Below are 12,937 nucleotides of genomic sequence, written 5' to 3'. Positions count from 1 at the left end.
TATGTGATTGAAGCACCTTCGGCAGAGATTCCAGCCTCCAGTCTTCTTGGGTCTGATGCCATAAGGTTTACACACCCGGATTTAGGAATTTTCTGCCATTCTTCTCTGTAGATCCTCTCAAGCTCTGTCAGGTTGGATGGGGGCCGTCTGTGGACAGACATTTTCAGGTCTCTCCAGAGATATTCAATTGGGTTCAAGTCAGGGCTCTGGCTGGGCCACTCAAGGACATTCACAGAGTTGTCCCTAAGTCACTCCTGTGTTGTCTTGGCTGTGTGCTTAGGGGCATTGTCTTGTTGGAAGTTGAGCCTTCTGCTTAGTCTGAGGTCCCTTGAACTCTTTCCCCAGCCACCAGATAACACTCAGCATGATGTTGCCACCATTATGCTTTACTGTAGGGATGGTGTTGAGCAGGTGATGAGCGGCGCCTGGTTTCCCTCAGACATAGAGCTTAGAATTGAGACCAAAAAGTTCAATCTTGGTTTCATCAGACCCGAGAATCTTGTTTCTCACAGTCCTTTAGGTGCTTTTTGGCAAACTCCAGGCAGCTTTCATGTGTATCTTTCTGAGGAGAGGCTTCTTTTTGGCCACTCTGTCATAGATTGGTGGAGTGCTGCAGTTATGGTTCACTTTCTGGAGGTTTCTCCCATCTGCACACAGTATCTTTGGGGCTTAGCCAAAGACCTTTGATTTTTGGTGACCTCTCTTACTAAGGCCCTTCTTGAGTGATTACTGAGTTTGGTGACCGTCCAGCTCTAGTAAGAATCATAGTGGTTCAAAACTTCTTTGATTTAAGAATTAAAGAGGCCAGTGTGCTCTTGAGAACTTTCAGTGTAACAGAAGTTTATAGCTTTCTTCAGATCTGTACCATCACACATCTGAAGACTTTCCGGACTCACTGTATACCCCGCTATGAGACCAGGGCAATTATAATCTATAGTTTAATGTAATTGCTTAGCACTGGCCATACTTCAGGAGTGCACACAAACCATCTTGAACTTGATAACTATTGCCTAGCATTGTGTATTTCTGGTTGGGTAGTGGTATGTATGTACGATAACTCACCAGGGACAAGGTTATCTGGGGCAGGACTTGGTGTCCAGGGTGCACATGGATCCCTCAGACCTCCCTTCATTATAATGGGGCAATATTGCTTACTTAGGACATGCAGATACAGGTTCAGTGGGTTTATACAGGACTCCCTCAGTGTGTTCGGGCCTAAGGGGCAGTCTGCAGACATACAGGCATGTATGATCAATAGGCTAATAATTACCCCACTCCCAGACGACCATCCCTGCAGCACTATCTGTCATTCTTCACAATGGCGCAGACCCCTGACACTGAGCAGACATACAGTCTATAGACATCTACGTTCCTTTGGCTCTAACATGAGTCTACATGGATTGTATATATTTACGTCTTGGTTGGGAACAGAGATCAGAACTCATCTATTTCGCTAGCTAAAAGAATAAAATTTCTTCTTGATAAACAATTGTGGAGAATCAAATGGCCTCATAGAAATTAAAGGAGCCATTGACTCTATGAATAATATAGTCTCATTAACTTGCCCATACAAGTCAAAGAAGCCTGAAAAATAAGATGTCACTTATTTCTTTCAGGCTCGATTACTTACAGTAGTTCTGCATCATCTTATAGCAATATGGGCACAAAACATAAGATTTGCCTATTTAAAAATCCCTCTGTCTAACCACTTAGATGCTGTGATTGATGTTGACTGCAGCATCTAAGATGTTAAACAGGGCCAGAAGGTGTTAAATTAATACTAATAGTTTTAGCTAATATTTTATACATTAATGCATTTTACCGATCCTTATTAACACTTCATTTAGACCTTCCATCAGAGGAATACATCATAAGGATTTCCCGATATATAACTCTGAAAGCTCTGACGTATGACACTATAGAAGCATACCGTGGGATAGGTCAACCATTGGCTTACATATTAAAGGAAGTGCATTTTATTTAGTTTTTTTGCAAATAGCATAGTCAATTATGCTTTTTTATATACAGTGAAACCTTTCCAAAAGACCCTCTATCTGAGAAGACCATCCCCTTATTCAGTCCAGATTTCCTGTGACAGATTTTCAGTTCCACCATATATTTTGCATACTTTGAGAAGACCAATTTTCAGTGCAGTTTTGGGTGGTCATCTCAAAGTTTCACTTCAATTAAAGGAGTTTTCCGGAACTTAAAAAAATTGACAGGCTTAGGCTTCTTGCACACGAACGTGTTTTCTACCCAATTTTCGGATCGAGAAATCAGTCTGAAAATCGGATGGTGATGAGACCCATTTATTTGTTTTATGGGCGTATTCACATGGCTTTTTCTTTACTCGGATGAATAGTCTAATAAAAAAAATGCAGGACAGATATCCTATTTTTGTGCAATTCTTAGACAAAATTAGTACATGTCATTGTGCGGTGCCCTGCACCTTAGACAGCATACCAACGGGGTGTCTGTGTGCTGTCCAATCCGAGTTGCACCTGACAAACTTAGGCACAACTTTAAATTCGCCGTGTGCATTCACCCTTAGAATTGTGTAAAAGAAAGATAAATGTAAACCTACTGCAGCGGCTCCCCATCCAGTACTGGAGCCCTAATGCCCACCGCTCAGAAGCAGGTCGGCAGTCACGTTCATTATGTATATGGCTGCTCAGCCAATCACAGGCTTTAGCATTGATTTTTCTATGGCCACTGAAGCCTGTGATTGGCTGAGCCATCCACTGCACAGTGAAGTGCACGCAACCGTAGCCTGTTTCTTCTGGGTTACAAGCGGTGGGGATCCCTCCACTGGAGTAGGGGAATATGTAATTTTGCTGTCTGTCACACAATTCTAAGCCTGTCCAAGAAAACCCCTGTAAAAAAATGTTGTCCCAAAGTGCAGCAGCTCAATGGAGGCAAAATGGACATTCTTTTGAATGTAATCCTATGGATACTTTAAGTGTTTGGCATCGGGCAAATGTGAACATAGATTTAGGACAGTAGCGGCCCCGCAGAATAATTCCAGTTTCTACAAACAGGACATAGTTGGACTTATTGGAAGACGGACATGGTCTTTACCGAGGCGGAACTTGAAGCTTCTGGGCCCCAATGCAAAACCTGTGACAGGGCCCCTAACTATAATGCTTTATTCATAGTTCTAGGCTCCCTATATGGAGAAGAGAGGCCTTATGGGCCCCCCAAGGCTCCTGGGCCCGGGTGCAACCGCATCCCCTATAGTTACGCCAGTGGTCTTGGACAAACCTGGGTGTACAGTAACTGGAGCAATGTGGTTGTAGTTTGATTGAATGTGAAAAAGTTTATGGAGAACTTCTACTTAATTTCTGTCATGCTGACCGAAATACCAGCCAACTGTTACAGAAGACCACGTCTGCTTAGCAGCTGGCTGTTGTTTCAAATTCTCAGACCGCTCCTTTTTCTCAACTCTTCGGAAGATCCTAGAAGTGACTTCTTGGGTTGCTATAGTAGGAGGAACACTGATGTATTAGTCTACTGTACAGAAGATATTATATATATCCCGATTCCTCCTCAAATCTGAAAAAACCTCAATTAGAGACCACCCAATGAACTGAGCACTGTCCCTGTGTGATCCCCCATGTATGATGAATGCTGGATGTTACCAAGACATTGTGGTCTAGGAAAACAGTGATGTCATTCTTTCCAATGATACAGCAGGAAACGTAGACCTAAGAGCAAACATATATAAATCACCCTACAACTAATGAGAATAGCATACTACCCTTGTACAATAGGGTTCACACATCTGATAAAGACATTTACTACGGAAGTGTTCCAAAGTCTTATACTATGCAAGGGATGTCTTATAAAAACTGAGCCCCGGTTACATGTATAGAGCAGATTGTTACAACTACTACATTATCTGTACTCAGAGATATAAGCGCATTGCAAATGACAATTACAGTCTTGTACATTTATGTAACGGAGTACATACTGCCGCTTTTCCCACGCTACTGCGTGGCAAATTGTGGCGTAATTCACGCCCTACTTGGAGATTTCTGCATAACTAGGCAGTCTTACCATTAAAGGGTTATTCCCATCTCATGGAGTGACGGCAGAGGTTGGACCCCCATTGATCCAGAGAATAAAGGGGCTTCAGCTTAATGAATGGGTGCAGTTCCTTGCACATCGGTGGTCTTGAGACCACAGCACCTTCATTTTCAGAATTGATCTCAGAAACTAATGATCACAAAGTGATGGCATAACCTAGCAATACATCATCACTTCATGAGTCGGGTATAACTCTTAAGGGCATCGAAAAATGGTGAATCCTATCAAATGTAATAAAGTAGGTGGAAGGTACATTATGGTATGGCGATGACAGGTGGAGACAACTTTTCAGCCCATACAAGCGCCTGGATATCTCTTTCCCCACTTTCTGGCCAGCCTTGTCACAGGCAGCAGGTGGAGCTTCCATTAGGCACTCATAGGGCTTGTGTCTTCTCCCTGTCCCCCACTTAGCCACATCACTAGTCAGAGAGGGCAAGGTACAATGTGGCCAAAGTGGCCACTTGTTATAGTGCTGTGAGCCGCTATAGTAATAGAGGAGCGAGGCACCACTGACTGCTCTTACATAACCCTCCACTTTAATGTTGCCAGTCCTCTAGCGACCCAGCAGGACAATTGAGGGGTTTGCTGCACTCTGTCCGCCACCACTAGTGCCATCCTGCCAAATGCGCCAATTTAAAGCACGTGGATAGTACATGATGGCGCAGCAATGATAGATGGAAGCTGGGCCTCTTTTTAGTGCTCACAAGCATCTGTCTCTTTCACCAACTCTTGACTAGGCATGTCACAGGCAGGCGGTGGGGCTTCCATCAAGCACTCACAATACCTGTGTCTTCTCCCAGTCCCTATTATTACAGTCCCAGTTCCTCTTGCTGTGATCTGCTATAATAACTGGGGAGCAGGACACTGCTCACCCCTCTCACAGGTAGCACACACCTTGTCGGGCTGCACCTGTACAGTACTTGCCACTGTTTCCAGTTACAAGTACGGGTGCTGTCCGTCAGGTAGCGGTAAAACCCACACGCTTCCAGTGTACAGGCACCCTTAAAGGGGTTGTCTAATGAAGACACCTCCTGTTAGGGTGTATAGATGTCATAGTAGGGAGTTTCTTCTATGAGCTAGAGCTTAAGATATGTTTAAAATGAGGAACTATCCTTCAGATAGTCACTCAGAAAAGTTGTTGAAGTGTACAACTGTACTGGATTGTGAAACTGACCTTTAAGTAAATGGGGATTATGCAAAATATGCTCAAAAGGAGGTGTTTATGGAGGTTTTATGGTGTCCCTGGGTGGGGGTTTAATAGTGTTTTATGAATAGGGGGTCATGTATCACATGGTCGTCCATTCATGGCAATGAATGCAATGTAATACTACTTGGCCTGGAGAAGAAGGAGACTTCCTTGCTGATATTAGCCGGGATAAAAAGCTGATGACATAGGAATTTTTTTTGGAAAGTTATCCATATAAGATAACCCTTTAAGAACACTAGGAAAGAATAGTAACAAACCTGATGGAAGCTGCAGCCATATTGGTTGTCGCGCAACGTCCCCAGAAATCAAGGATTAGTTTAATTGAATTTGAGAGCCTCAATTACTGGTTCTCATTACTGGTATAAATGCCAGTCTGCTTTTATACCGTCCAGGACCTCAGCCATGTTTGCGCTACTGTCTACAGTCATACGTAATATCTGCGAATGAGATCCACAGACACAACCTAAGCAGCTGCAGATGGTGACGTAGCTGACTGGTATACTGTATGCTCAGGATTACATTTCCGTGCCCGGTACTTATCATTATCTCTGCATTTTTTTGAGGCGCTTGCCTTTTACGTGACGACCAATTAGATGGCTGAGTGCTTTTGCAGTAAGTGTTTGGGTGTGCTGCAAGGTGCCCGGCTAAATATTTCCAAGTGACAGTAAAAGTTAAGTACAGTCCGTGCGTCCCTTCAGAACTCGGTCTGCTTGTCTTCTGGAAAATCTGTAACCTCTCAGACCTTGAAGAAACAATGCCGTATGTGCGATATACATTACTGAGGTATAAGGTATCCAACAGCTGTGGGGTAAGGAAATGTATATTTGGAAATCACGTATTGACAATTTCTCAAAGAAGCTCCCTAAACAAGCACGGGCGAGCTAATAATAAGGGTATGCTCATACGGCAATTTTTCCGCATGGGTTCTGCCCCTTAAACTGCAGATTTCTGCTGCGGATTTTGCAGCCTATCCACATTTAGATTTAGCCCTTGTGAATAGGCAAAATCCGTATGTGGAATTTCCAACATGGATGCCAACCGGATCTGCGTTAAGAACTGACATGGAACTTATATTTTTTTCCTCGATACAGATTACAGTTCCGCAGCAGAAAAATCCACGTTGTGAAGACAGTGACATGGATGCACATTCAAATGAATAGGAAGCAGATTTGGCACGGGTTTGGATGCGGGGTCTGTGCCAAAATCTGATGTGTGAACGGAAACTAACACTATAGGGCTGAGGAGTATTTTATATTCCATGTGACCACATTGTGTTAAGGGGGTTTTCTGGGGCTAAAATATTGGTTACCTATTAGAGATGAGCGAGCGTACTCGGAAAAGCACTACTCGCTCGAGTAATTGGCTTTATCCGAGTATCGCTGTGCTCGTCCCTGAAGATTCGGGTGCCGCTGCGGCTGACAGGTGAGTCGCAGCGGGGAGCAGGGGAGAGCGGGCGGGAGAGAGGGAGAGAAAGATCTCCCCTCCGTTCCTCCCCGCTCTCCCCCGCAGCTCCCCGCTCCGTGCCGGCACCCGAATCTTCAGGGACGAGCACAGCGATACTCGGATAAAGCAAATTACTCGAGCGAGTAGTGCTTTTCCGAGTACGCTCGCTCATCTCTATTACCTATCCTTATTATAAATATCAGATTGGTGGGGGGCCAGGTTTCCAGCACCCCCACCGATCAACTCTTTGAAAGGGACCTGGCACGCTGGTGAGTGCTGCAGCCATTTCTTAGGCCTATGACGTTCTGTCTGTTGGTCATATTGCCTTTCTGCACTGTGACTGGTGTAAGAGGGCACAGGATTTAGGCGCTGGGTCATCCGCTTGCTCCGGAGGCCCTGGCACCGTAATCTTGGGGGTAGTGGGCCATACTGGCTCTGGGACCGGGAGGGCTAAGCCCAGTTCTTTTGGAGTTATCATGGTGCCCTTCTCCACATACTCAGGTAGGGGTGCCAATAGGGACTCATGTCCCGGTTTTGGCCAGACCAGTTCCGAGAGGATCTGATCCGGAAATAGGCCTGGCTAGTGGAGTCGGGAAGGAATTTTTTCTTTCAAATGAGCTAAATTGGTTTGTTGGTTTTTCTTTTGCTTTTCCCTGGACCAACAAGAGGAGGGGGTTGAAACAGACTGAACTAGATGGACGTTGTCTTCAAGTTCACATGAGACTCTGGAGCCGACATCTCTGCGGGTAATATTGGACTTTAATAAAACTGTAACTATAAATGGACAATTCAAATCCTCAAATTTCTATTTTTTCTCGACCATTAATGGGTCGGCTGCTTCAAGTCTTATTCCCGTGCAATAGGATTTTCCTTCAGAGTCTTCCACAGTTCTGCAGCATAGGGGTCGTGGTCAGAAGGAGGGCAGAGGGAGTGGTAGACTCTGAGGATTTTCGTGTCCAATATTCAATCCCAGGAGTTCACACCCATAGGGCAAATATTACCGGAGCCATGCAGCACAACAGGAGAGACTCAAAACATGTGCTCCCACCAGCAGCGTAGTCGCACCACCTACCTACCACTTTCAGTATGGCATTTTCCCGCTGAGAGTGCAGCACCCAATCCTGCAAAGCGAACGTACAGGGTGGCCGCGACAGCGTGTGCCACACCTATAAGGGAGACATTGCAGAGAATGACCCTCTACCCTAGCATACGGCTGGAGTTGGCAGGGTGTAGTGCCTATCACAGTGGCACTTACCAACTCTTAGTCCCGAAGCGAGTTACCGCGGCCGAGGATAGGGTCAGTAGTTTCCAGGATAAGGGGGATAGTCGTAGATATCACGTCGTGATGCCACCGTTCCTACACATCGTAAATCTATGCGGTGGAGTAACAACACAGAGACTTGTGTATCATACCTCGGGTCCTCAGGAACGGTTGAGGCCTGGTAAGATTTTAATTGCATTAAACGATGTATAACAGCTAGTTACAGGCTTCATTCACTTGCAGAAGTTACAGACAGAAGCTCAGAGGTTGGGAGGAAAAACAGAGGAACAATATGGCCCTAAAGTCCACTTTATCTATATGTCACTGGTCCTGGAAACTAAGTATACTCCGGAGGAGGTAAGTAACAGGAATCACTCCACAGACACTCGGGCAGCAAATATCACTTAAGGAGACGGCTTAGCCTAAATGCACCCTGCACCTTCTCCGCGTGGGTGTCACAATCACGTACCTCCGTGTGGTAACGGGCACACAAGAAAAAGATGCCTGTGGTGTGAACGGGTACCTGTTTCAGTAAACTGGGGGTTGCGTGCTCTCTCTATCTGGAAGAGACTCACTCCTCTCACATCCACTCTCCAGACGCTACGGGTAGTCGTTCCTCTTTCTCCATCTTCACCAACATGGAAGCTAAAGGTGCTTCCATGCGGCTCTGTGTTAGCCCTCAGTAGCAGGTAGGATGGAACCCTACTCTAACCCAGACTGCAGAAGACAGACCCCTTCCCGCTTTCAGACACTCACTTTTATAACCTCACTTGTACCACATGACACAGTAGGAATAGATACATTCAGCAGCAGAGCTTACAGGCAATTTTTTTTACTGGAGTTAACCATTAAGACGCCGCAGCTGTGCAACATACATACAGAAAATTTACTTGACAGTTTTGCACAGTGCATCCACATAAGACAATACATGTATGACAATTATGGAGGGGACCAGGGTGACGTTCTGGGACACTACAAGAGCACCACTGTTTGCCCCGGCCCCCGCTTAAAGTCACAATAATGGCCCTTTTACGCGGGCCAACAGTTGGGTAAATGACTGCATGAGCCCTGACATCACCGATAAGGTCGTCAGCGCTGGTGCAGAGCATTTAGACTAAAAGACATCACTGCCTTCTCGCTCAAAACTTCACTTTCTATGTTAAACACTGAGTGGGAGCGTTTACACGCAACGAGAAGCCAGCGACCCAGCGATTGTTTTGTCAGACATGGTGCCGACCACCAGCTTGTAGGGAAAGGCACCAGGCAGATGCATCTTCTTCCTCTATGTGGCAGTATCTCATGGAGCTACATGAATCATCCTCCTTCCGGCTCTGACTCCCCCCCTCTGATTATCTGAGTCACTGTTGTCAACCCACTGGCAACTCCCACAATACAATCACGTAGTTCTGCTACTGTATATATGTTATGAGCTTGATTCTCGGGTTGTATTTATATAATAAGCTTAGTTCTGGGGCTGTATTTATGTTATGTGTTTAGTACTAGTATTGTATCTATGTACTGAGGTTGGTTCATGCTATATTTATGATATGAGCTTCGTTCCAGTTCTGTATTTATGTTATGAGCTGGTTCTGTGTTATGAGTTTGGTTCTAGTGTTGCATTTATGCTATGAGCTTGGTTCTGGTGCTGTGTTTATGTCAGGAGTTTAGTTTTGGTACCGTATTTATTCAATGAGCTGTTCTAGTGAGGAGAAGGTGCTATCGTAGTGCTTTCTGCCTATCTGTGCAATGTATAGTTTTTCTCTTATAACGGCGGAGTGGGAAGTGCCAAAAACAAAATTCTGCATGCCAAAAACAAAATTCTGCAAAGGATGCCATCTAACCGAATGCCATCGCTGGAGTAAGGAGTTGGACCCCCACCAGTCTAATATTGATAACCTACACTTAGGATAGGTCATTCTATGTCTGTTTCTGAGAAAGCCAATATGAGTGCCATTGTATCTCCACCCGGTGTCCACACAGTAGATTCCCAATGCCACATAGCCTGGTGATGTGGAGCCCGTACGGAAACACGTGGAGTTCCTGCAGCAGCTTTCTACTACTGGGCCATAGACACTCTATGGGCCATCATGGGGTCCAATGGAGAATTCCCATTTCTACAGTATCTTTGTATGTTAGCAGACGTATATAGAAGTGTATTAAAGCCCCATAGACGTCTATGGGTGCCCTACTGCTGCTCTATACAACCTCAGCCCTGTAATATATTCCTGCTTGTTAATACAATGAACTCTTCATGATGAGAATATATGTAATTTTGGAATATTTTATAAACCATAATTGACAGCCAGCTCTAATGTTTCATAGCATAACAAGAGGACTTATTGTTCTACCGCAGAGGAAACCAGGGGTGCGGAACAAGTGCCCTCCTTTACCCCTGACCCATAAAACTATTTTATTTCTGACAAGGTGTTGAAAAGTTGCATATATACATTCGGCTCCCTCGGGACACGCTGGCTGACTTAGCTCTGGTTAATATATATGTTAAGCAATGTCTCCATAGTAATGTGGGTCTGAGGTATGTGCGGCCGACTCTACCAGCTCAGCACATATGATGCACATCAGGGGTATCCCCTTGTTCCTTCTTCCAGTGATGTCATTTTCGGCATGACTTCACTACGGAAAAATTCAGACTCAGGAACCCCCCTCCTACTCAGAGGAGTCTAGGAGAGTCAGACAGGGAGGGGGCCGCTTCTGGACGGAGGCTGGAGGAAGGGGTACAGGAAGACTTTGTTTCACAAGGGGATGTGAACTTCCACCTACACATCATGATTGCGCTACTGAAGACATTCTGTACAGTAACGCGTTCCTAGTACGGGCCAATACTTGGAAACGCCACTTATATGTCCGCATGGATTTCCTCACTCATATGATGCTCAATTACTGATTTTAAGACGGACGCTTCTTATATAGCGCATACCCAAGGCCGGCTTCACACGATTGTATTTCCACGCGCAATATGCAGTGAATAGAATCCATGATTTTCCTGCGCATTTCAGTCGTGTAAAAAAAAAAAAAAAGCAACATGCTCTAAAAGTCCCCATAGAAGTCAACGGGAATGCGCTAATGTGCACGCAATATACTAAGAGATGCAAGATATGTTGTGTAAGGTGGCTTCACGCAAGCGTAAGCGCAAATAAGGTCACAATAGCGTGACTTTTTGCGCAGTGAAGGTCCTGTTATCTTGTGTTTTAGTGCATTTTACTGCGCTGCCGGGGACTGATCACATAGATATAGTACACAGCCAAACTGTCATTTAAAAGTCTGTGCAGCCTAATTAGTCCCCGATGCGCATTTGACGAAGGCACACAAAAACAGAGGATGTCGCAGTTTTTGTCTTTTGCGATCATGAAATGAGTGAACAAAAGCAAAAGTGTGAACGAATCCACTGAAAACAGATAGCAGTTGGGTTTCGGTAACTACAAAGCTAACTGAAAAGTTACATAAAACTACACTAAAAAGTAAACCCAATAGAGAACTAAGTGAAAAAAATTAAAAGGAAAGCATGGAGTAGGTGACGTGTTGGTGATCCTGGTGGTGCTACCCTCCATCTTCTGCTTCCGCCATGTTTCCTTCTGCTACTTCTCCCGTGAAAACTATGTCAATATGGAAATACGGAGCTACAGCTCTCTTTTTTCCATGAGGAGCGCACTCTGCCCTCAGGGTGCTGTTGCTGCTGGTGGTGGTGGTACCGGTAGTGCTGCCGTCCTTCTCCTGCTTCCGCCACGTTTCCTCCTCCTTCTCCCAAAACAAAAATTTTATAATCACAAGAAATAGTTGTTGCTTGCTAGCTGTTCCTTGGAGCAGGTCCGTGCTTGGGTGTTCTGCTAAACTTGCAGAATTTCTCCCTGTAAATTTATGACATTGCTTTTCAAACAAGCAGCACGCTTGATGTATTCCGTTGTGCAATTTTTGGATATAGGAGACCTTATGTGGGCCTACTTTGTGACACCCCTGTGCTATGATTGACCCCTACACCACTGTACACTATTTTGACCAATTTTTGGGAGGACCGCAGTGTTCCCCAGATGTGTGGTTGTATTCCCAGAACTTGAATCCCTTTGCAGATGGTTAAAGAATTCCAGCACATTACCCACTAAAGACAGACAGGGTTTCAGATCAGAAACCTTCATTCTGGGAATCTTGGATATTATCTACTGACTCCTTCCAAAGAAATTTTTAGAAGAAACATAAAAGTGGAGCTCCCCTTTAAGAGATATATTTAATGTAAATGTCGGAGGTTATTTTTCCTGCAATAGAACAGCGCCATCTAGTGACACACATTTTATAAAGTTTAGCATTGTATGTAATTATTATCAATTGTATCTTTTGTGTCTTAGAAGATGATTGCAACGAGAATGTGCTCTACTTTTGTAACATATTCTGGATTATAAACTGTCTCTAAGTGCTGATCACAGGAAGCGAGGCTGCAGGGGCAGCAAATATATGGATGCTATACATATGCATTGACATGAAAAGTACATTTAATCTAATATACTGAGTCCTTGGGTCTTATCTCTACTCTCTGTGTCTCGTTCCTTACAGGTGAGGTGTCGCCACAGTCACTCTCCTTCCATACTATGTTGGTGGCTCACATATTCCTCTTCTTCCTTACTCTGACTGTACCCACATTGGGGCAATATGAACACTGGCAGTATTATCCTGAGTACCACCAGCCACAGGCTCCCGAACCACTAACCACACAGTCACCTAAGCCGCCAGCAACCATCCACGTGCGGCTGGCTGGAGAGAAGCGCAAACATAACGAGGGGAGAGTGGAAGTTTTTTATAATGGCGAGTGGGGAACTGTCTGCGATGATGACTTCTCTTTGTATGCGGCTCATATAGTCTGTCGAGACCTGGGCTATGTCGAAGCAGTTTCGTGGTCACCCAGCTCCAAGTTTGGTAAAGGAGAAGGTAAGTTG

The 12,937-nt window shown here is 44.9% G+C and overlaps 1 protein-coding gene across 1 annotated transcript in view; it reads left to right on the top strand.

Annotated features, from left to right (window-relative positions):
* The window catches only part of LOXL2 (lysyl oxidase like 2), a 56,719-nt gene that overhangs the window by 15,316 nt on the left and 28,466 nt on the right, over positions 1–12,937 (top strand). Inside the window, exon 2 of the mRNA XM_066593177.1 lies at positions 12,558–12,929. Coding sequence (XP_066449274.1) covers positions 12,593–12,929 — 337 coding nt within the window. The 5' untranslated portion in view covers positions 12,558–12,592. The remainder of the gene's footprint in view (positions 1–12,557; positions 12,930–12,937) is intronic.

This window comes from Eleutherodactylus coqui, chromosome 2, assembly GCF_035609145.1.
Source record: "Eleutherodactylus coqui strain aEleCoq1 chromosome 2, aEleCoq1.hap1, whole genome shotgun sequence".
Classification (NCBI taxonomy): Eukaryota; Metazoa; Chordata; class Amphibia; order Anura; family Eleutherodactylidae; genus Eleutherodactylus; species Eleutherodactylus coqui.
Note: the sequence above shows the minus strand (reverse complement) of the source record. Positions and strands in the feature narration are given on the sequence as shown.